Here is a 23,825-nt window from a genome sequence, read left to right on the forward strand (position 1 = left end):
CTGCCATGGATTTGGGAGTATCTGAAGAATCTGAGAGGTAGGATACTTGCTAATGGTAGCTCCACACAGACTTAAATAACTGAGCTCTGCTCAGCTGATAGAATTCAAAACTGATTTGGCTAACTTGGCCTGGGACACGCAATTTAATTTAAGAGTGTGTTTGCTCAATGTGGGCCATGTGTTTTATACTTGTACTCAAATGTTGGCTAGCATTTGATCAGCTTCATAGTTTGTTTCCATTATTGAGCACATGCTGCTTTTGGCAGTGGTTTAATAATAGACAGTATATTTATTGAGACTTTTTTGTACATGAATGTAAGTTTTAACCATGCCCTCCATACTGTTTGGGGGGGGGGTGCCTCGTCTTGTTATTTGAGTAAATTTGGTAAATTGTCCTGCTCTTTGTAAATAGTTGATAAGAACTGTAAAGCCTCTCAGATATGGAGAGTCTGGGGAAAGGGGAAAACTGTTTCTAGCAGCAAACCTTTTTCTGGAATTCTTATAAGCGCTTTACCTTGCTATGGAGGACTGTTTAATATCAGCACGTGTTCAAAGATGCAGCTGAAAAAATCTCCCTGACCTTTTGGTTTTGGGACACCTGATAGAAATATTACATTCTAGATGCAGTAAGTTGTGTATGGGGGATGGTTGTTTTTAACCCTGTTTTGTAAGCTGCCCTAAGAATTCAGTTTAGGGCCCCAAACTAGCAGATTCAGGCAGCTGCTGGCAGCTTTTGGAAAGAAGGGAATACCTTACTCAAGCTGTTGGATATGGAGTATGTTAGAGAATCTTTTCTTCTCCTGTTTATATGCTGCTTTTATGTGGGTACAACTATGCCTCTCAAGTTCAGCTGTGAGACTCAACTAGAAATTGGTGGAAGGAACATAAGAATCACCATTCTATCCAGATTTGTATGCCATCTCTTACAGTAGCAGGTAGTCGCACAGTAATTGCCTAACTGAAGCAATATTCTTTTCCTTATCTTGAGCCAGCTAAGAAAGTGAAAGCTTTGACTTACCTAGTAGCTGTTGAGTAGAAATATGGCTTCCTGTGCTCTTGGCAGTTTAGCTCATACTTTGTCTAACTTCTTAGGGTACGGACAGACGAATAAGGTCAAAGAAGACTTCTAGCTGTTCTGTGGTATCTTTCAAGTGTCCGCTGCTATCTTGCTAAGTGGAAACTGGGAAAACTTACTCCTGAATGAAATGGAACAAAGTCATTGTGATTTAGGGTCCACTTGCCACAAAGTTGTGTGTACACACAGTAGTTACTGAAGATCGGGGTATGTGTACCGATGTGGTCTCCAACTAGTATAAATTCATTATTTATCCATGCTTTCCCTCTTTTGATATAGAACTCTTTATATGTAGCAGTCAGATGCACAGGGTGGAGCTCAGCTAGAAGTTTAAGGTGTGGTTTTTTGTTTTGTTTTGTTTTTTTACCCTCTCTGCTGTGGTTGAGTCCTTAAACCATCTGTCTTCCCCTGCTTTCTGACAGTAGGTGTTCATTTCCTGGACTACTGTATTCAAGGTTCTAGTACCATAACAGTAATTTGGAATGGGTAATGCAACTATTTATTAGGGGATATCTAGGATTGCTAGTGAAAAAGTAGTGACTCAGTTTTGCCATCTGAGAGCAGATGACTTTTTAATGAAGTTGTTCTTGATGATTATTTATTTTGATAGTGCTTCATTACATGTTCAATATTTTACCTCTTACTTCTTCCCCTTGTTGTGTATTTGAAGGTGTTGAGATCTGCATTGCCACACCTGGCCGCTTGATTGACTTCCTGGAAGCAGGAAAAACCAACCTTCGTCGATGTACCTACTTAGTGTTGGATGAAGCAGACAGAATGTTGGACATGGGCTTTGAACCTCAGATTCGTAAAATTGTTGACCAGATAAGGGTGTGACATCTTTGAAGTACCATTTTCTTCAAATTTCTTTTCAAAATATGATGTCCAAATAACATCCTTTTATTTTTTTTCTCTTAGCCTGACAGACAGACTCTGATGTGGAGTGCTACCTGGCCAAAGGAAGTGCGTCAGCTTGCCGAAGATTTTCTGCGAGAATATGTTCAGATAAATGTGGGCAATCTGGAACTGAGTGCCAACCACAACATCCTGCAGATAGTGGATGTATGCATGGAGAGTGAAAAGGACCACAAGTATGGGCATTGTTCTACTATTCTAATCTTCCTGCAGGGCTGGGAATATAAAATCTTTATTGTACAGAAATATGTCTTAAAAATAATTGGTTCAGAGCAATTAACCAGCGTCTGTGTCACTTATTTAACCTCCAGAATTTAAACAGTTTAGCCCCATAATCACACAATTGCTTATATAGTACTTAACAATGTTATTGGAAAAACTACAATAATTTAATTCTGCATAATTGGTACTGAATCAGTTTTTTTAAATAGTAGTTTATTATATGAATTCTTTCAATAAGCTGCAAACTTACTTTTTTATTACTGTTCATACATCATAGCTCTTTCTTCTCTTTTAGACTAATACAGTTGATGGAAGAAATCATGGCAGAGAAAGAAAACAAGACTATAATCTTTGTGGAGACCAAGAGAAGATGTGATGACCTCACTCGAAGAATGCGTAGAGATGGGTAACTATTTTCTTGCATCTTAGTTCTTAATTCTCATGGAGAAACTCAAAATGGCACTCACTGGGGGAGTTTATTACTAGACTTAGTGATCTGTTCCTTCAGTTCCTTAGCCAGATTAGTATTGAGATTCCAGAAAGGTTCTGTCATATCACCTATCCTGGAAATCTTCAAGAGGAGACTGTCCAGTCTCCTCGCTAGGGTCACCTGACCACAGTTGTTCCTGCCTAGTGTAGGGGGGCTGGACCTGATGATCTTGTGAGGTCCCTTCCAGCCCCTTGCAATCTATGAATCTATGAAACGCTGGCTCAGAAAGGGTAGTATGTTGGTCTGGATTTGGGACAGCATCTTCCATGTGCAGTACAGCATCCAGTTAGGACTAATAGTGTAAAAGAGCCCTGTCAATAAAACTGATATTGTTACATTAAAAGCTAATTCTGAAGTGACCCAAAACTTGCCAGATTCTCCCAAATTGTATGGAGTTGGAGCCTTCTCAACAAGTTTACTTTCTAGAGAAAAGAAAAGGAAGAGGGAAGGAATGCAGTGTGTGGTGCTTGGAATGCTTTTAATACATGCCCACTTCCCTCTAAACAATAAAATTTCGTGTTTTATATCTAGTATATGCATTTGCTGTCTAAAATCATGCGCATCTCTCACTTGACAGTTGGCCAGCTATGTGTATCCATGGAGACAAGAGTCAGCCAGAAAGAGATTGGGTGCTTAATGGTAAGTCCAAGTTTGGGAAGTGGGCATTTGGAACTATTGCACATCTTAGTATAGTTCAGGGGTCAGCAGCATTTTTGGGCCGAGCGCCAAAAACCCCCCACAACCTGGACTTGGAAGATGTTAGCGTGCTGGGGCGGATGGCGAGGGAGTCGCAAGGGGCCTGGACCTTGTTGAGGCAGCACAGCCATGGCCCCTTCCCCACCATGCTCCCGGAAGCACGTGTGCGGCCACTGCTGGCAGCAAGGTGGACTGGGGCTCTGGACCCTGGTGCAGCCACTTACAGACTTGCTGCTGCCTATTGCAAGTAGCCTGGGCTCTGGGCAGGCTCCTGCTGCCTGCCACGGAGCCTGGGCTCATTGCAGCAAACAGCTGCGAGCCTGCAAGTGGCTGCACCGGGGACTAGAGCCCTGGCTCTGCTTGTTACTGTTAGTGGCTGTGCATGTGCCTCAGAACATGGCAAGGAAGGGGCCTGGTGCTGTGCTGCCCCGGCCCCATCCCTGCTGTGTGGCAGCTACACGTGCATCTTGGGTCACCAGCCACACAGTCTGGGCTGCTTGCAGCAGGTGGCGGGCAGGTTGCAGATAGCTGCACCTGGGTCCAGAGAAATGGCCCCGCTCCATGGTGGCAGCTGCACACATGCCTCGGGACTCACAATGGGGAAGGGGCTGGGGCTGTGCTGCCTGAGACCCCTTCCCCGCCATGCACCCTGAGGTGCACATGCAGTCACTGCTGGCCATGGATCCGGGCTGAGGCTCCAGACCCTGGTGCACTGGTTCCTGGCTGCCTGCCATGAAGCCCAGGCTGCTTGCAGCAGGGCTTGCAGCCTCCCTGCTACCTGCTGTGAGCAGTCCAGGCTCTGTGGCTGGTGGCAGCTGCCCAGCACCCAGGCCAGCTGTGGCATGCTAAGCAAAATGGCCTCGTGCCATGCTGTTGCTCAACACATGTGCAGGGGGTTGCCAACCCCATATCTAGTTTATTCTAACCAACTCGGCTTTTGTATTTGATCACTTCGGTACTGAAGCCTTTTTCATGGGAAATGAAGTAGAAACCTTCAGAAAAGATGTGACAAATTCCATGCAGTCTTGTGGATTATGTTTTTCCTGTCAAAAACTTAGCCAAATTTTGGGTTTTGGAAAGATGGCACTTCTTGCTAGAGTCTATGGATTTATCTTCGTGTGACTCTTAATCTTACTTCATAGTGGACTCTTACCTTGCAGAATTCCGTTCTGGAAAGGCTCCCATCCTCATTGCTACAGATGTTGCATCCCGTGGTCTAGGTTTGTACAAACAGGCTTCTCTTGCCTGCTGCTCCATATTTTTTCTTCTTTGGACTGAAACATGTATTTTCTTAAATTCAAAGCGTGATTTTCCCCCACATGTGAAATGCCTTTTTTAACGTTAATCTTTTTTTTTTCTTTCATATTCAAAGTCTCTTCCTGCTCCTAATGAACAGGCTTTGGTCTGCAGCAAGGCCTAGGCATGACTAATCGATCGCCAAGAGGGAGAAGAGACGTCCAATTATGCAACCCAATCTTTTCACCACACCCACCTCCTTCCCAAATCCAGTTTTTTGTGGCTGGATAGTAGGGCTGGATTGCTCCCAATTTATGGGGGGTTTGAGAAAGATGCACTAGAGAAAACATATATGGGAGAGCAGTTCAACATCAGATCATTCTTTATTTTCAACATATTGCTCATGTGTAGGCAGTTCTCTACATAGACACAATGTGCCCATCATAGACGCTCTCGTCTGGGAAAGCACTGCTCCAGACTTTTTGTTTATGCATTTAGCCATTCTTATTCTGTGTTCCTCCTAGGCAGGACCACTGAAGTGATATTGAGCCTTTTACTACATATCCTAGCCAAGCACGCATGGGATCAGAATTCCATAGTTTTATTTCATTGATATGGAAATGAAATGTCTGGATGCATGAGCTAAAACACCCCCTTTTTAATGAGCATATTTGTAACATGAAAGATGCTTAAACATTCGTTTTCCCTTGCATTTGGCAAATGTATAAATTTAGAAATACTTTTAAAGCAGTTCTTCAGTTTTACACTCTCCAAACTCATGAGGTATACTAGAGTTGATGCCAGAGTAGTCTGATTCATTATGGCAGACTTTATGTAAAAAGCTTTATGAGTATAATCAATCCAGTAGTACTGAAAAAAGTTTTCAGATTACTGAAGAGTGTAAATTATGTAACCCCCTCCATTTTTTCATATGCTTAAAGGGTGGCTGTGTGCTGTGCATCTCAGTGCCATTTAAGTGTGGACGTACCAATATTAGTCTTGGTAGCTTTTATTCACATAACCTTCACCCCTTCTTCCCCTCCCCACCAAAAAAATTGTCCAACACTTCCTCTGAGAGGTGATTGGATGGACTTCAGTCTCTGCCCTCTAGGGTCATGTCTGGACCTGTGCAGTTAGAGCTTGGGCCTGTTGGGAGAAGGGACTGAGGCCTGAAACACAATTTTTTTTTTTTTTATTTTTTTTTTTTTTTATTTTATTTTTTTTTAAGAGCTGCTTTCTGTAGCAGCATTTTTTTTGTTTTTTAAACAGGCTTGCTATGTGCTGGTAGCTTCTTTGTGCATCTTGCCTAGACATTTAAAACAGAACCCCCCATCTTTCCCCCCCCACCCCAAAAAATGCTCTCCCAAAACTACTCAATTGGTTACCACCTCAGAAAACAGTTTCCCCACTGCTCCTCACCCACTTCAAGCTGTGGGGGAAGGGTACCAGAGTCTGTTTCTTGTTACTGAACATCTCTGCTCATATTGGGGCCCTGAGTTTGCTGCTTTAAAGTCACTGAAGTGGCAAACTCCTGGACGACTTCCTCCAAGATCCTGGAAAGTGAAGGCTCTACCTAAATAACATAAAACAGGGGTGCGCGCTTTTTGGCTGAGTCACCAGGGCTTTCCTTCTTCCCAATGGAACGAGGTTTTCATAAAAAAACTCCTTCCAGGTAAGTTCTGAGTCCCATAATCTCTTTGTAATGATTCCCTGAAGGAGATGTCCTCCCTCTGCACTGATTTTTTTTTTTTTTTTTTTTTTTTTTTAATTACTTTTTTGGTTACACTTCACTCTGCTAAAGTAAAAACATTGAATTTGTTTTGTTTTGTTTTCTTTAACAGAAGCTTTGATATCAGCTGCAGATCATTCTCAGTGCAGGGTCGGGGGCATATCTACATTGATGGTCGAAGCAGCTCCATAGACAGCATGTTTGCTAGTTATTTCCCGCCCAAGTAATGATCAGAGACTTGGTCTGTTCTGTAAAGTGGTTTGGTGGTCTAACAAAGGGCCCTGCCTGAGCAGCTGTCCAAATAGCTGTTACAGTTTCAGTTCTTGATCCTGCTACACTATCTTCTAAAAGTGCAGGAAAATTGTGACTGTTCACAAATACATTGGAGCATGGCAGACTGGAAAGAACTTGCTCTGGTCTTTCTTCAGCCACTTATGTGCATACACAGGACCCCACGTAGTCTGGAAGACACTTCCTGCCTTTTACTTCTCCTTCCCATCCCATCTCCACCCCCCTCAAATCAAACCAAGTCATTAGCATCTATGCTGTTAGCTACAGTTCCCCGTGCTTTCTTTCAGGAAAGCACTTTCTTGTAACCCCTGTGGTAATCCACTCTCTGCTGCTAATGGATGTACAGAATGGGATTGGAAAAGGATCATATAGCCTGCTGCTTGTCAGACTCTAGTTAAACCCTGGCTGTGAAGATGTCTCATATTTACCTATCTCTTAACTTATATTTTCCCCTTTCAAAAAAATCTTTGTGCCAAGGACCCTAGCTGGAGACTCGCGCAGCCCCCTGTGAAATCTGCCTTTTCACTTCCTTTTTTTTGGTGTGATTCAGGACTTGGGAGTCAGCAAAGACTGAGGAGCCCCCCTCCCACCCTTGCTGTAATAAGAAACAGACATAAAGTCCCCCTTGACACGACACTCATTTTTATTTTCACCCCTTAGCCCCTCTTTGAAATTGATGCAGTCTGGGCAATAGATGCAGTCTGACCCTTTGGATGTCATTTTTTTGTACCTTCATTTTTTTGACAATTGCCCATATTAACCCCTGGTGGGGCACAGAAAGCGTTGGAGGACCTGAAACTTTTACCTGAACCCAGGTTCTCCGGCGCTTCACAACCAAATGGGGCAACAGAGAAGCGTCTAAGCCAGTTCACAGAGCGAGCGTGTGTGGGGACTTCTCGCTGCCATGGACCCTTGATGCATGCTCCCCGCGCTCCAGTGGTCCCGTGTCAGAAGGCGGAGTTTTCGAAAGGAGGCCGCCAAAAATAAAAGGCAAAGAGACGGGATCGGCTGCAGCGGTTTCCCACAGGAGGAGGGAGTGTGCATCGGTCTGGTAAAAAACAGAGAATGTTTCTCTCTTTTAACAAGAACAACAACATCACAAAAATCTGTGTTTTATCTTGGATATTTTCTAAATATTCTTCTTAAAATGCAGATTTTTTTTTTGTGAGCTGTTAGGACTCTTACTGTGATACTGTGCTTCTTTTAATATTGCGTATGTTACTAAAGATATTTTAATTAAAGCATTACACTAACATTTACTTAGTTTGTCCCATACACTTAAGGAAAAATTTATTGTTGGAAAAGCAAGATTTTAATCTCTGCTAAGGTTTAAGAGCATTTTTGTGTATAGTACAACTTGCAATTTTGAGCACTTAAGCAGAATATCTAAAAGCTTTAAATGTTAGACTGAAGTGGGAGATTATCAAAACCCCTAAGTTTGTCAGGAGTAAGCTGGTGAAATGTTAGTGCAATGTGTTATAATAACTAAGAAGGCAGGTTAAGAAGTTTTAGTTGTGGTCTGCATTTTTTTTTTTTTTTTTTTAAATTGGCAGAATGTGAATACTATTTCATGTCAGGAATTGCTTAAATGTCAAGAGAAGGGAAAGTGTTGCTGAGTTTTGTAGAGATTATGCAGTATAAAGTAAAATTTAAAAACTCTGTAAAGTAAAATTAAGACAGATTTTTAATTCCCTTGTGTTTAATTTGAAGGTAAGTGAGTTAATTACTGTTAGTCTTTCCTGGACTTCTCCCAACAGAGTAAAAGTCTCGCTATGGCAGATCTCTCCCTCCTCCACTCTAACTTGCTGAGTCCACAACAGAGGTGGCGTTTCACTTGCTGCAGCTAATCTTGTTACAGAAAGAGTGAAATTCAGTTTGCCGTTTCAAAACTGGCAGTGTGCAAGAACCCCTCGTGATAAGAGGATTCAGTAAGTGGAGGATAGATTTGAATGGAGGGAAACATGCTTTAAGATTTGCAATCAGTTTTCAGGGCATTTTTCTCTGCTCAAGCATGTCTAGCATTCAGACTATATACTCTTTTGGGATGAGTCTGTCTTATCTTTATTACATGCAATTACTAACTTTGACTTTTTTCTTCTTATTACTGTCACCTGCATTCGTGCTCCCCACCTTTCGTTGGCACGTCCTTCTCTTCTTCTTCCCTTCCTCAACCCCACCCCTTCACTGTGCTTCGCCAACTGGGAAACTCACAAGATGTGGAAGACGTAAAGTTTGTGATAAACTACGACTATCCAAACAGCTCTGAGGATTATGTGCACCGAATTGGCCGTACTGCCCGTAGCACCAACAAGGGTACTGCCTACACATTCTTCACACCAGGGAACCTGAAACAAGCCAGGGAGCTGATCAAAGTGTTGGAGGAAGCTAACCAGGCCATCAATCCAAAACTGATGCAGCTTGTGGACCACAGAGGAGGAGGAGGTGGTGGAGGTAAATGGATGTTGAAAGGGTGTAGAAAGAATAGGTCCCACAGCATGGAGGGAAGTTGGAAAGAACCTGAGCAGAATAAATCAATGTCAAACTCCTGCCATTTTACTCTTCTACAGATAGGCTGAATATAAAATATGTATTGCTAATCTTGAGCATACATTCATTCTAGAGTCCATTTAACCAACTGAAGGAGATTCAGTGCTTTAATTTCAGATTATTTTTCCTGATGAGAGTCTCCAGCAGCACTGTCCTCCTGTTTCTTGCCTAGCAGAATTCTAGGTAGCAGTGTGTTACACTTGGCCTTTTTCCAGAGAGTTTTAGCTTCTAGTCTGCAAGGAAACAAACTTTTGGCCCAGTGAATTTCAAGTCAGTGCTGTATTTCTTCTGTGTTTCTTTTTCTTTCCTGTTTTGCTCTATTTATAAGGTAGTCCAGGGTACAGAATTTGAGCTTCAATGAAGAAAAAGGGAGCCATAGACAAACTTGTGTAGGAATAATGACTTGGTAAAGAATTTTGTGCCGTGACTTCTGGCCCTGTTGTGGAATGGTATAGGTGGGTGGGAGAGCAGTTTGTGTAAAAAAAACAGGATTTTGGAGACCTTTTGTAACCGAGTTAAGCACAGCACTGAACTTCATTTCCACCCACAGGAGGTCGGTCTCGTTACCGTACCACCAGTTCCTCCAACAACCCTAATTTGATGTACCAGGAGGAGTGTGACCGGAGGCTCCGGGGAGTAAAAGAAGGCCGGAGAGACTCTGGCAGCTTCAGAGACCGTGAACGTAGTGACAGTTACACCAATGGAGCAAACAAGACCTATGGTAGTGCCTATGGAAGCCCAAATTCTGCATTTGGGGCAGCCCAGAGCCAGTATGGCTACACCCAAGGGAGCTATGGAGCAGCTGCTGCCGCCTATGGCACAAGTGGTTATGGCACTGCAGAATACAGTGCTGCTAGTGGCTATAGCGCCACCACTACAGCTGCTGCTGCTGCCGTTGCTGCTGCTGCCGGGAGAACCTCACAAAGCTCAACTCAACAGCAATATGCAGGGATAGGTCGGTCAGGCCAGCAGCCTCAGCCTCTCATGTCACAACAGTTTCCTCAGCCTCCAGGCACTAACATGATAGGCTACATGGGACAGACTGCCACCTACCAGTATCCGCCACCTCCCCCACCCCCTCCTCCTACACGCAAATGAGACTGCTCACTGCAGGTGACCAGTGTAAACTTCTTACATTTAAAGGAACCTTTTCTTTCTTTCTTTCTCCCATTGTGGTGTTTATCCCATGCAGGTTAGATTTAGAATTCACTATCTGCAATCCTCCTGCCCACCAAAACATGACCCCTGGTCCACATGACTGATCTTGCTGTTGTCTTTTTTCTTTTCTTTTCTTTAAAAAAAAAAAAAAAAAAAAAAAATCTATATACAGTTGACTGGAAAATTGATTTTTTTTTTTATTATTTTAATTTTTTTGTCTTGCATGTTGAAGAAATTGAGACAATTTTTCTTTTCAGTTTTTTCACCCCTCTGAAGAATATGGGTAAAAGGCAGATAAGTCCCAGCCCAATCTTCTTGGTGTCTGAGGCTTGCGTATGAAAACACACTCTAACTGGGAGGAAGCCTCTGTGCTATAATGTGCTCATTTCATTTCAGGAGGTATCAAGAGGTGGAGAATTTTTGGGGAGCCAAAAGTACTACCTTTAATGTAAATTCAAGGAAACAGTGCTCTTTCCCTCCCCTTGGGAGGGTTTCACCTTTTCATTTTTAAAACAGCTGAATTATGATGCTTTTACCCTGGTTTGGGTGGATTTCTGCAGGAAGACTGCTTGTTTGGCTCAGCTTGGAGGCATTCTGAATTGCTCTGTGGGTTAAGTGTGAACTCCATGTTCTGATTCGTGTTTCTGTAGTGCCTGAAGTAGCTTCACTGATACTGGCAGCATGTGGTAGGGTCTGGAGAGTAAAGTCCCAAGTGTCAGAAACCAAAAACTCATTGAAGAAGTTATTTCCTTATGTTGATTACATTGCAGGGATTAAATTGGTTATAGACCTCTTATATCAGTCTCTGCCCCCATATTCCTGTTGCTGGGTTAACTGAAGGAAGAGCTTATCAGATGACAGAAATACTGATAAGAATCAAGATGATCAGCCTGTCTTGCCTGTATGTCCCAAGACACCTCTGGCCATGAGGCAGGTGCAGAGTGCTGCTGTGCTGAGTGACGTTAGGGTTTTCTCACTTAAAGCTTAAGGGAGATAGGGGTGGGGACTAGCTGGAAAATCCCCTTGTAAGATGGGGAGAGCTGGTTAGGATGTTCTGATTCTGAAGCTGCATTTCCTTCATTACTGGTCTGATCAGTGCTTGTCTTGGCTTTTGAGTGCATTTCCCTAGTCCAGCAGAACCTTTGAGCTCAGCTCTTGCAGGTAGGTAGCATTCTAGAAAATGGTAGAGAAGAGTGGAACTTTTATAAATATTTTAATTCAATCCTGTTTATTCTACAGGCTAAGGTAGGTTTGAGGGTTTTCCCTTTAGTAGCAAAGTGTCGTCGACTGTGTAACTTCCGTTAGCAGACAGTTGAGGAATATAGTAGATCATGAGTTGGCTGCTCTTGTGTTTTGAATAACATTGTGGAACATCAGATACATGTCCTGATTTGCAGGGCACACAAGAGTTAGTGCTTTTTTGTCTTGTTGCAGTTGTTCAGGATGGACAAACAAAGGCAGACCAACCCTCTTGTGGCAGAGGAATTTGTATAGTCCAGGGAAAGAGCTTGCTTTTATAAAGAAAACCTTTTTCTTAGTCCTTCCCCTTGCTTCCCTCCCTTCCTTCCCCTCTTCTTTTTTTTTTTTTTCTTCTCCCCTGCTCCCCCTTGTGCTTCCCCCTTCTCTGCCCCCTCCCCCCCCCCCAGTATAATTGGGGGGAACTAGTAATTTGTTTGTGTGGAGCGTACAGGTAGGTTATTGGCACAATCCGAGGGGAGAGTGTGGAGTGGACTGTTAGACCTCATAAGTCCCCCTCAACCCATCTTCTGATTTCCTTAAAATAAACCAAGGTTGTTATTTAAAAAAAAATAAAATTACTGGTTTGGCAAAGAAATTTGGCGCTTGTCTTAAAATGAAGGCCAGAAAGGAATTCTTCATTGTTCAAGCACTGACTGGTCTGTCTTTTGCCTCCCCCACTAGCAAGTGTGGAGCTATTTTTTCATTTGTGAGTTAGATGCAGAAATGTATCTATGGGCATGGAGGGACTTGGGGATGGGATGTACTGCTCACCTGGCTTTAAAAGGCTCTCCGGACTGCCAGGACTGCCTTGTGGTCTGCTATAGCTTTCACTTCCTTCAGGGACTTGCGCAGGTGTAAAACAATTATGCTAAATCTTGCAGTGTTTTAACGTAACTTGAGGTCAACTGCAGTCCAGAGTCTCATGGCCAACCTTGAGTGCTAACCTGATTGTTTTATACACAGTGGCACGTGCTGCTGCCCCCTGTCCCACCTGGTGCTTATTGCTCTGTTCCATGTACCAGCTAAAGAGCCCTTGTGACAACATTATTGTCTACTATAGTTGGCATTGTTTTCAATCTGTAAATGTTTGTGGGAGTGTCAAATGAGTTGGGCATCTCTCCTCCCCTCCCACTTCCTGAAACAATGTACTGTGTGGACTTCTCTCGACAACAGAAGGCTAAGTGGCTTTTGTGTGGGATCAGTGCTCTGTTTCACACCCTTGCTGGTCTCTGAACACATTCCTGTTGTATTAACGAAGACTTGAATTGAGAGATTCATAGATCTGTGGTGTTCAGACACAGGATACTAAGAGCTATGTTACTCTTCTAAGTTTGTAAATTGTCCTTTTGATACCATCTTGTTTTCTTTTGTAGGTATAAATAAAAACACTGTTGTCAATAAAATTTTGAACTTGTCTTTATTTACACAGTGCAAACTGTCTTCGCCCCCATTTTCCATTCCCTCCCCAATTTGTATAAAAGATGCAGTCTAGGGTAGCACTTGTCAGTAAGCTAGTATAACTTGATAAAAAATGCTTACTCTCTGTAAAACATCAGAAACTTATTATCATTGGAAGACACTGAACGGAGAGGAATGTTTGAGTACTTCCAGTACTGAAAGGTCCTCAGTGGTCATCCTTGGAGTTTGAAACCAAGAGATTCCCTTAATATTATAGGCCTTAGGTAACATGAGAACTGGTGACTCCCACCTCTTGGGTTGCCAGTTCATATCTATTTATATGGTATTAATTGTAAAGTCAATCTATCACTTGTTGCCCAGGACCAGCTGTGAAATAGATTGGTATTCTTTGTTTAGTTGTTAGCAAACACCCCTATGTCACCCAACTGCATTCCTGTTGGCAGTCTTTAAACAAAGAATACTGAATGGATGTGAAGACAAATCTTGCCTCATCCTTTGAGGTGATCCCTTAATTCAGACTTTGAAAATAGGAGCTGGAAGGGAGAGAGCTTGCACTGCTACACCTACTGTGAGAAGAGAGGACTTAGTCAATAGCCAGTACCATTTATCAGCATAAATTCACTTAAGCAAAAAAACCAACCCAAAACAAACAAAAAAACAAACCCTCAAAAAAACATTTGAGAGGAAAATCATGAAGAAAATAAAATCTTTGCTATCCAAGCCTCTTGTTTTCCTGATACTGGATGGAGATTTGTAGCTGAGCCTTTTTTTTTTTTTGTGTGTGGTTTTTTTGTTTGTTTGTTTGTTTTTAAATCCAATAAGGGGCAGAAAAGAATAGCTGTCATCCTGATGCTGCATCTGCAGGAGCTTCATGCATAATGGCAGTGTCTTCAGACTGGCATTGGAAGACTTAGCTTCTTTCCCTTCAGGACTGTACAAAGAAGAAAAGAGAATGAATGGATGTTGGGGCAACTTGCTCACTTCTGCAAGTCCCCACACCCTGCCACTTAAGGTCCAAGATAACTGTTAAGGTTGGCAGCTTGCAGAACTACAGGGAGTGACAAGAAATGGTGGCAGAAGGTTGCTAGAAATTAGATGGTTATTTTAAAATGTTCTGGTATATGCATGTTCTTGTCAACTTGTTCTGCTTGCTAGAAAGGCCAGGAGAGCAAACCTAACATCAGCTAAGAGGATCGGAGTGGAAGTGCCAAGCTGTATTACCAAGAACTTTGGTACTGCTTGAAATGGCTTGAGAAAGCAGTGCATAGGTTTAGTGTGTTTATATGTGCAAAACTGATGAGTTTGCGAAGAGGGAATCATTCCTATTCAACTGTTTTGGTTGGAGCCAGCAACTGCAAAACTGCTTTTGGGGAAAGAGGCTTTATAAACTTCAGATTAACTCATGAACCAGGAGAGTTTGTGAATTATCCAGACTTGGATAGTGATTCACAGTCATGTGTAGGCTCTTAAATCCCTAATTTCTTCAGAATTGCATTCAGCCATGCAGTGTGTAGGCTCTAGTCAAACCTGACAGCAGCTCAGACATTTTATATAGATGGAGAATAACTTCTTAATGTTTACACAAATGAATGCTTCTGTAAATTTATAACACAAACTTTGTATTGTGGGTATTTTTTAAATCTGGATTCAACAACATTGGCCTCACTTGGTTGTCTTCTAGTGGCCAGCAATGTTATGATAGCATACATTCTAAAGAGAACTGGTAGTGACACATTAAAGTTGCTTCACTTATTTTTCCATTAGAAGACCCTGTTTTCAGGGTCTTAAACACTTTCTGAAGTTTAATTCTTCAAACTGAAATTGCTTGTGCATCCCCCTCAGGCTGACACCTTGTGAAGTGTCATTTAATTGACTGTTTGAGAGTAAGATTAAGGGAAAATGCACGTTTAAAATTATACAGTGCAACTTCCTTGAAAAAGTATAGCATTTCCATGGATTTTTTGGGGCTTGGAATTTGGTGTGTATGTGGTAGTGGCATTGTTGTATGAAAGTCTGCCTAAAATTGGCTGTATTGAGTCCCTGGAACTTGGAGTCTGTATTCTCAAAGGGTGCTGCGAGACATTTAGCTCCCCACTGTAACTAGTAGCGCTTTACAGAAAGTGCCATGACTTAGTGCTCCCCCCCCCTTTTTTTGCTGTTTGGTAGAGGCAGAGAGGCTGTTAGTCTGCAGCCTCTCTCCCAGAGGGCTCCGTCCCCCAGTGCTGTCTGCAGGATGGGAGGGGGAGAAGGGAAGGGAGAAGGAGCTGTGGGCTGGAGTTTGACCAGCCTGTGGGGGGGAGGGGGGGAGGTGGATTGGAGCTCCCTGCCTGGGTGAGGGGCTGCCAATCCACCTGCTTCCCCCTCCAGCACAGGCCGCACAAACCCCAGCTCACAGCTTCCTTCCCCTCCAATCTTACAGACTCCTACACAGACTGACAGAAGTTAATGAAGATGCTTTGGAGTGCCTTCATCTGAACCCTCATTTATATGATGGTTAATTTGTTGTGTGATCAGGCACTTTTTTTTAAAGCACTCTGCAGATTTAGAGTGCTTTCAAGGGGCTGATTGTGTGATAAAACATTACTTGTCAGCACCCCAAGTAGAGCCATGTTCAGCAGTTGCAATTCAAAGACATGTGTGCTCTGGCTCCAGGCTGCAGGACCTGAGCATGGTTTTTCCTGCAAGCCTGGGGCCATTTCCCCCTCCTGGGGAACAGGAGCTGAAATGACACTTCCATATGCTACTAATGGTGCCCCTGCTGCTGGTTAGGTACCATGGAAAGAGAAAATTTGATTAGTTTGCAGAGGTGAGGGGGGGAGGGGAATTCTTGAGTAGAGAGTTGGGGACGAAAGGGGGGAGAAGCAGAGATGGGTTGTAGTGTGGAATAGACAGGCTGTGAGTGACAAGAGAGGAAAGGATCTAAAGCCACTGGGCATGTTTCTCTCCAGAGTCTAGGAGCAAATCTGTCACTTCTGAATCACAAACACCACTGCTCCAGCCTGTATTGCTGTGTAGCTGCACAAGTCACTGGCAAAGTATCTGCTATCCCCTCTAGTGGCTGGTCTGCACAGAGGATGATATGTTGCTGTTGCTATCAGATTACTTCCTTAGCTACAGCAGCAGAAGCCTGTGCTGTGGACTTAATAGTTTCAAGCCAATGGCTGATGCTGAGGATCATATGATTTTTTTTTTTTTCAGTTGGCTATTTTCAAAGCCTATGAAATTACAAACATTAATAAACAAAACTAACAACAAACCCAAACATTTTTAAGGTTGCAAATTCAAAGACTCAAAAGTTAAGTAATGTCCTAATTGCCAGTGCCTATACAATGTGCACTACAATAGCTTTTATATGAGTTTTCCCCTTGCACTCTTGCCTGAGGGTGGACCTGCTTTTATATGTGATTCAGGATGGTATTCTGGAAGAGGCTGTAAAATCCTGTGCCTCTTGCAGAATGTGGAAAGTGTGGTGAATGAGGCTGGGGAAAGCAAGAGAAAAGAGGGTCTTGAGATACGTGTAGTTAAGTAACACCTGGAAAATTGGATTACATTCTGCCAGAGAATTCCTATGAGGGGCAAAGCAAGTCACTTAAACTATGCTTTTCAGTGATTTTTGGCTAATTGTGTTCCTTACTTTCTGCCCAGCCTGTGACCCTGGGGTTTGATTTGCAGAAATACCAAGTACCCATAGCTATAACCAAATACAGCTAATGCCCCCAAGCATCCACAGCAGCATTGGCTGTTCTCTGAACATATGAAACACTAAAAATGAAGTGTTTCTTTTAAAAAATTAGGCCAGGGGCATGTTAAAGTGTGAATGTGAAATCAGTAGGCAGTTTTGACAATTTTGGCTTTCATTTCTAAATTTCATTTTCCCTACATTTGAAATTAAGAAAATCCCTACCTTGTAGAGGTGTTGATAATGGCTGTGGAGCCCTTGGATAAGAGCCACAGAAAAACCCATGAGGGCATTAACTCTGTATTTAGAATGGGATTTACATAGTATGCAGTAAAAGCTTGGGGCCCCATACTGAATGAGGAAGATAAAATAGCAAACAGCTGCTTGGTGAGCACTATTCCTCCTGTGCATAGAATGATGAAGGGACCAGTGGAAAAAAATAGCTTGTGTTCATGTAATGCTTTTACGCCAGCAGGCTGGGCTGCGCAGACAGCAGCACTTCTGGAATTTCTGAACCTGAATGCTTGATTTTACAACCTTGCAGGGGTTTAGGTTGTAGCTGTGTTGGTCTAAGGACATAGGCAGACAAGGTTTCCTGGGTGAATTTGATATCTTTTATTAGACTAACCCAAATAGTTGGAGAATAGTTATTAAGCAAGCTTTCGGGTTCAAAAACCCTTCGTCAGGCTAAGGAAGCTGCAGCAGTTGGTGTGTGCTCTTCCTGGATGGAATGAAAAGTAAAGAAGCCATAAGCAACTGACTCCCCAGCCCAGCCTCTGGCTTATTTACTTTTCATTCCATCCAGGAAGAGAGCACACCAACTGCTGAAACTTCCTTAGCCTGACAAAGGGTTTTTGAACCCGAAAGCTTGCTTAATAACTATTCTCCAACTATTTGGGTTAGTCTAATAAAAGATATCAAATTCACCCAGGGAACCTTGTCTGACTTTACAACCGTAACTTTCTCTCCAGTGTTTTTATGCATCATAATAGCTGTTTGAGTTGCAGCTATGCAGAAGGGTAAAGACCCATACAACCTGCTACAACATAACTTGTTCTAAGGTCTGTTAAAAAAAAAAAATAAAAAAAAATCACATGTACCCCTCCCTCCCATAGACTATTTTTGTTGCTGAGTAGATTATACCTCTCTTCCAGGTCCCACCCTCCCTCTCTCTGCTCCCTACCTACCTTTGGTGACATAAAGATAGAAGAAATCACAGTAGAAGATGGTTTGTACCACCCCAGAAACCACAGCGATCTGGTCGTAGAAGTTCTCAGTGTGGTAGCGCCAGATCCAATTTGCGATGTAGAGAGCACGGTAGAGACCCAGAAAGAAGAGGTAGTGAGTTGTAATGGTCTCTGCCTCTCCTGTCTTACTGATCATGAAGAGCTGTGGAAGGATAGCAACTGATTCCAGGTAGATGGAGAAGGTCCAGAGGATCTATGAGAAAAGACAAATGGTTTAGAATAGAGGTGTCAAATATATGGCCTTCAGGCTGGATCTGGCCCACAGGCTGGATTGGGCCCATGATGCTTTATAATACGACCTATGGGTTATTGAACCAATCCCATGCACAGGCTCTGGCCCTGGCACTGTGTACACATGGCAATTGGGGCTGGCACATGGTATGTGCTGCCTGTGAACGCAAGCTGGATCCAGCGCTACCCATGGCACAGGGGCTCCAGAGCATGGGCTGCATGCAGTGCCTCATATGGATCCCTGGTGCTGTCTGCAGAACTGGGTCCAGCCCACGCGCTGTGTCCAGCAAGCCCCAGGGCTGGTGCTTGTGGTGCACAGGCTAGACCGGGCACTGCGCAGAGAGTTGGACTCAGTTCAGCCTACAGACCAAATCCAGTGACCTTTCTCTTGCCTATGGGGCCAGATGAGTTTGACACTCCAGGTTTAGAAGAATAGCATTAATTTCCAGGAGCCTTCAACATTTTCATTCAGAAATTGCAGCTCTTTATGTGGGCTGTTGTATGAACCATCCTTGCCCATAGGCACCTGCATCCTATCTTAAGACTAGATCTAGCAGGGGCATGAAACAAGCAGTGGGATGGAAAGGGGCAGGAGGAGGGTGATGGTACTTAGGAGGGTGCATGTAGGCTGTGGCCCTGTGCCCCTGGCAATGGTTCTGAGTCGGTTAGACTTCTGTTTGGGATGGGAAAGGGAAGAATTTACATAAAAAAAAGCTGCAACTGTCTTTACAGGTCTTCTGGCTAATAAAACAAGTCCTGCTGAAAGCAAGTGCAGCTGCTGTTCCAATTCCTTGGGACTAGAAGTGGTTGACTGTGGTCAATAAACCACTGTCGGTGTTGGGATGGACTGGTATCCCCATTAGTGCCCTCTGGACAGAAGGTTATGGATGCAGCTGGAGCTGTGCTGCACAAACCTACAGGTGTAGCCATTCTGAGTGAAGATTGACGTAAGTCAGCAGAAGCCTACCCTGCTCTTTGTGAAGTAGAGACAAGCATCTACCTTCAAAAGCTGCCCATCTGGGCCTCTCCTTCACAAGGTTTGCTTTAAGAACTTTTCTTCCATCCTCTTTTGAGGATATTAAGCCTCCACCAAGTGGGCACTATCTAATCCTCTCCCCTCCCTCCCTCCCCTGCCCCTCCACCTTTTTGTTTTCCATACCTCCAAAGCAGTGAAGCTGTGGTTCTCCAGGAACGACAGGCCTGTGACGGGGACCAAGAGGAATTCCAGACGGAAGGAGTCGTTCTCGCTGTCAGATGTTTTACGGAACTTTCCATAGATCATGTACACGGTGATATAGGCACACAGCAGAAAAATGACCTGTGGAGGTAGGCAGAGGAACAAAATATTTTTCTCATATTCCATTGTGCCTTCCCCACTTCATGGGGAACTGACTTGCTGCATGCTCACCTCCATCATGACCTGCTTTTAAGGTAGTGCTAACAGTAACACCTGCTGTCAAGACCTGCTTTTAAGGCAGTGCTGATGCTGGTTGGAGGCAAGGTGCTAGGGATTATGGTTCTGCACCAGCTTGTTGAAGACCTTGGATGGATTCCATGACGATCTCTTCTCCCTCCTGGTGCTAGAGGTGTTGCAGTGGCTGAGCCAGTGACTCAAGGGGTTATTGCTTGGTACTGGTGTGTAGGAGATCCAGGTTTGTTCTAGCTAAATAAAGCCCTACAGGAGGTGCTGGCCTGGTGGCTCGAGGTGTTAATACTTTTACCATCCAGGCTTGAGTCCCACTCTTCTGCTCCTGGTCTCAGTGGTACTAGCAATACTATAGAAGCAACTTGCTCAGCCCTTGTGGTGAGCAGGCTGTTCCTTAGTGTGTCTGGTCAGTGGGAGACCAGGGTCTCCAAGGGAACCTTAGCTGGGCCCTCTTGGTGTAAATGGTAGTCCAGTGTAACTTTGGAGCCTTGTAGAAAGTGGAGGTAAAGAAGATGGAATCACCCCCTTCTCCCAAAAATGGAAGCACTGATTCAATAAAAATCTCTCCTTTATTCCTGTCAGGTAACTCCACAAAGGAGCTAAAGCAGTCACTTGCAGTGGCATTCCTGACACAACCTTACCTTCATGACGGTGTTGTAAATTGAGATGAAGGTGGTGAATAGGTCAAGATAACGGGTTGTGAAGACAAGAGCAAAAAGGATCTGGCTCTTCCCGGAGATACCTGCGTGGCAGGGGAGATGACAGACGTGAGAGAAAAGGTATTCAAAGCTCATCCTCTGCATCATCACCATTGAAATTCCACTCCTTGTGCACCCACCCTATCCTCTTGCTGGAAGGATACCTTCTCCAGCGAAGAACTGGCTCCAGGACAAAATAAATCCTTCAAAATCCTAAGCTGGTACTACTTTTTGAGTGTAAAGTGGGACAACAGCAGTTTTGGGAGAATAAATGGGACTCTTACCTAGTGCCCTAGTGGCTCTTGGGATATTGCTTGTATACACAATCAAAATTAGTTCACTAAGCACATGTAGAATTGATTTGGATGAAAAATATCTGTTGCCGTTAATCTTCTGACAGACACGCATCTTCATTTTCTGAGTGAAATCATTCTAAAACTGATGGGATGGAACACATCTCCAGCTAAGCCCAGTCTGATCCAGTAACTGATCACTTCACTCTGACATGTGTCTTTCCTGAACTGGAGGTAGATCATTGCTAGAGCAAAGTAGCCTGGGGACTAAAGTGCATAGTACCACTGGAGAAAAAATGTGTAGGGATGGCAGATGAGGGGAGGAGTGACAGAGCCTGTATCTTTAAACCTATTTGTCTGATTGTACTGAGTGTACTGGACATTTGTAAACCTTGCTATATGACAGCCTTGGTGCCTGCAGGCCCGGCATGCACAGCAGCAGGCTTGACTTGGAGGGAACACCCCTATAGTGACAAGGAAATTCACTTTTTGTGGCCAATTTAGGCCCTGTCTGCCCCAAATTGCTGTTCCTCTTTCTCCCAATGTCTTTTTGGCAATGATGATGTGGCACCTCCCTCACCAGAGAGATCACAGAGCAGCCCACAAACGGGGAGTGAGCTTGGTATCCAATTTGAAAGAGGCTGATGAAGAGGGTGGAATGGAGGGAAACCCACTTTCTTTCTGCCTATGATGACCCTGCTTTGAAATGCTGGTGATGATAAGGCACCAGTTTGCAGGGCTTTAAATTCATTTAATCTCAGCAGTCCTAAAGTCTATTAGAAAATTAAAGCATAAACTCTAAAAATAACCCCTCTGCAAATAAGCAATCATGTTTTCTTGCAGAGAGCAGCTTGGCAGGGGCAGGGGGGACCTTTCCGTAGCTTGCATAGCTTAGCACTTGGCATGTGGGAATGGACATTAGTTCTGAGTTCTATTCCTGATTCAACTCATCTCCCTGGAGCAAACCGTTTCTGTGTATCATGCCTCACCAGGCCCCCAGTTTCCTCATCTGTGAAATGAGGGTAAAAAGCACCTCACGGGGTGCTGAGGCTAAATTAAGGCTTGCAAAGTGCTTTCAGATGCTGAGGTGGAAGATGCAGAACATTGTTACAGCTTCCTCTCTCTTGTCTGGTCAACAAACAAACTCAAGCAGTAGGGAGGTGTAGTGGGAGGGGAAGTTATCAGCTGCCTGCAGTGTTACCCTTCTGGAATTGAGCCGCCCTTTAGCGACAATGCCTCTCTCTCTCTCTCTCTCTCTCTCTCTCTCTCTTGCCTGGAAATGTTTCTACAGCCTAATAGGCAGAGAAGAGAAGAAAGGCCTGCACACACACCCAGCTCCTCCACAATTCAGCTAGTGCTATCACCAAGTTAAGCACCTGTGCTAAGAGTAAATATGTTTTGCCACATTGCTACACCTTTCTTCCACACACATCCCTTCCTTTTCCACCACCCTTCCCACCTCCCCAGAACAGTGCTGTACCTGGACTCCTGGCAGCCCAGGGTGAACTTTAAGTATTGGGCCCCCCCTCACCAGAGATAATGATGATAATAATCGGGCAATGGGGAAAAAAAACCCATATATACATATAAACCAAATTTGTGGAAATAAAAACACAGGATTAGGTATAGGTATATGTGCACTATTAAAATTTTGTTATGCAATTGTAAATTTTTTTTTTTCATTTTCAGGCCCCCTTTCTGTCTAGGCCCTGGGCAGCCGCCTGGTTTGCCCATACCTGTGTCTGGGTCTGCCCCAGGAAATAATGCTGGGTTGAGTTAGGTCTGCTAAGAGTGGAAAGCTCCTAAGGGAGACCCACCCACCAATAAAATAAGGTGCATCAGCAGAGAAGGGGAATGGTGGGGAAAGAGCAGAGAGATTCCAGTCAGGGAGAGAGGGAGAAGAAAAGAGGAGAGGGCTGCATTTAATTCTTTTCAGGAACCCAGTAAAGGAATGGTCAGGCAAAGTTTGAACAGATTGCTATCAGCCCTGGTAGCAGCAATGTCTCTCCAAGGCCCCCAAATCTCCACAGAGTATTTCCCTCAATGGCTCTTGAGACCAAGGGTGCCAACTGGGACTCTCCTTCCCAAGTACACTAAAAAAAAGACTGCGGGTGGGGTGGGGAAGTGGGGAAGACTCACCAGCACAGGACTTAGATTTCCAGATCTTGACCAGTAATATGATGATAGCCAGCAAATGGGAGATGTCTCCCAGGATCCGGAAGACATTCATTGTCCCAAAAACTTGTCAAAGTTTAATTCTGAATGTCAGGGAAGGCTGGGGGACTGCCCTGCTTTCTCCTAACCAATTTTCTCTTTCACTTGTTAAAACCACAGTGGATCTTTCTTTGCCCCTGACTCTGCCTCCTAATTAAACCTTCTTTCTCTCAAAGTCTGAGGTCTCTTTTCTGTCTTCTGGCAGAGATGAAGTATAACTCTCTTGCCTAGTGCTAAAACTTTATCCAGCACAGCTCTCTCTCCCAGGATGTGCTTCCTTCCTCCTGCTATATTTAATGTCTATTTTATCAAACCCGCTTCCTACCTAGCCTCTTCTCTCCCTGCAGTTCCTAAAGGGAATCTCTGCCCTCCCTCCCCTCCCAGGAAGATCTATTCCAGTCCAAAGTAGGGTCTTATCCCCCAGAAAGCCCTAGTCCAAGCTCGCTTTAGCTATTCCACTACAGGCAATGGGTGACGTGGCTCCTGTCTGGATGGGGAGGGTGAGGGAGGGAAGAGGAGGAGGCGGGAATAACTGAGCTATTTGCCTTTTTTTCCCCCTTTGGTCTTCTCAAATTACAACAGAAAATATCCTTAAAGGGGAAAAGACAGATGGAAATAATCAAACTTTGTCAGGATGAGGGATCACAGTGCTGGCAGCGTCAGAAGTGGACCCTTTAGAGACAAAAAGTCTGGTTCAGTCACCTCAGCTGCCTGTCTTGGTCTGAGCTGTGCAAGTTTGCCTCCCTGCATTGTATTCCCTGTGGCTTTGTTCAGACCTATGTTCAGTGACTCCAGAGGTGGAGTTTGCACCACGTTCCTTGGCGAACTCTTCCCCAGTCTAGCAGAGGTTGCTCTCAGAGAAGGGGCCCTGAAACACCCTGCATTTTGCCTTGCTCAGTTTTGTTTCCTCAGCTGGTGTAGGGAGAGTGACTGGGACAGGACAACATTAGCATCCATGACAGGTTGCTGTAATTATTTATTGCTGCCTCTCTCTATAATCCCCTGATCATTTCCTCATTT

General features: G+C 44.0%; 2 protein-coding genes and 1 long non-coding RNA gene across 3 annotated transcripts in view; 2 read left to right on the plus strand and 1 right to left on the minus strand.

The window, feature by feature from the left end:
• The window catches only part of DDX17 (DEAD-box helicase 17), a 29,971-nt gene extending 16,970 nt beyond the window's left edge, over positions 1-13,001 (plus strand). Inside the window, exons 7-13 of the mRNA XM_006258946.4 lie at positions 1,746-1,906; positions 1,994-2,166; positions 2,508-2,618; positions 3,280-3,341; positions 4,559-4,618; positions 8,869-9,105; positions 9,752-13,001. Coding sequence (XP_006259008.1) covers positions 1,746-1,906; positions 1,994-2,166; positions 2,508-2,618; positions 3,280-3,341; positions 4,559-4,618; positions 8,869-9,105; positions 9,752-10,299 — 1,352 coding nt within the window. The 3' untranslated portion in view covers positions 10,300-13,001. The remainder of the gene's footprint in view (positions 1-1,745; positions 1,907-1,993; positions 2,167-2,507; positions 2,619-3,279; positions 3,342-4,558; positions 4,619-8,868; positions 9,106-9,751) is intronic.
• On the minus strand, positions 12,999-23,280 carry KDELR3 (KDEL endoplasmic reticulum protein retention receptor 3). Its single transcript, XM_006258947.4, has 5 exons — positions 22,731-23,280; positions 20,242-20,342; positions 19,334-19,492; positions 17,884-18,136; positions 12,999-13,948 (listed from the first exon to the last, which is right to left on the minus strand). Exons 1-5 carry the CDS (start codon positions 22,819-22,821, stop codon positions 13,908-13,910), a joined length of 645 nt encoding a protein of 214 aa, XP_006259009.1. The 5' UTR covers positions 22,822-23,280; the 3' UTR covers positions 12,999-13,907.
• Positions 19,414-20,515, plus strand: LOC109283647 (uncharacterized). The gene is made up of 2 exons (XR_002090898.2): positions 19,414-19,500; positions 20,183-20,515. It is a non-coding gene; the product is annotated as an uncharacterized LOC109283647 (long non-coding RNA).
• Positions 23,281-23,825: the final 545 nt, after the last annotated feature.

The sequence above is a fragment of the Alligator mississippiensis genome, chromosome 4 (assembly GCF_030867095.1).
Source record: "Alligator mississippiensis isolate rAllMis1 chromosome 4, rAllMis1, whole genome shotgun sequence".
NCBI classification, from domain to species: Eukaryota; Metazoa; Chordata; order Crocodylia; family Alligatoridae; genus Alligator; species Alligator mississippiensis.

What these genes read in the sequence shown, in the direction of transcription:
- KDELR3 (XM_006258947.4), bottom strand. Translation starts at nt 22,821, where the DNA reads ATGAATGTCTTCCGGATCCTGGGAGACATCTCCCATTTGCTGGCTATC. An exon ending in GAAATCTAAGTCCTGTGCTG is followed by an intron (nt 20,343 to 22,730) that starts GTGAGTCTTCCC and finishes CCTGCCACGCAG; the next exon opens with GTATCTCCGGGAAGAGCCAG. An exon ending in CTATCTTTATGTCACCAAAG is followed by an intron (nt 13,949 to 17,883) that starts GTAGGTAGGGAG and finishes TTCTTTGTACAG; the next exon opens with TCCTGAAGGGAAAGAAGCTA.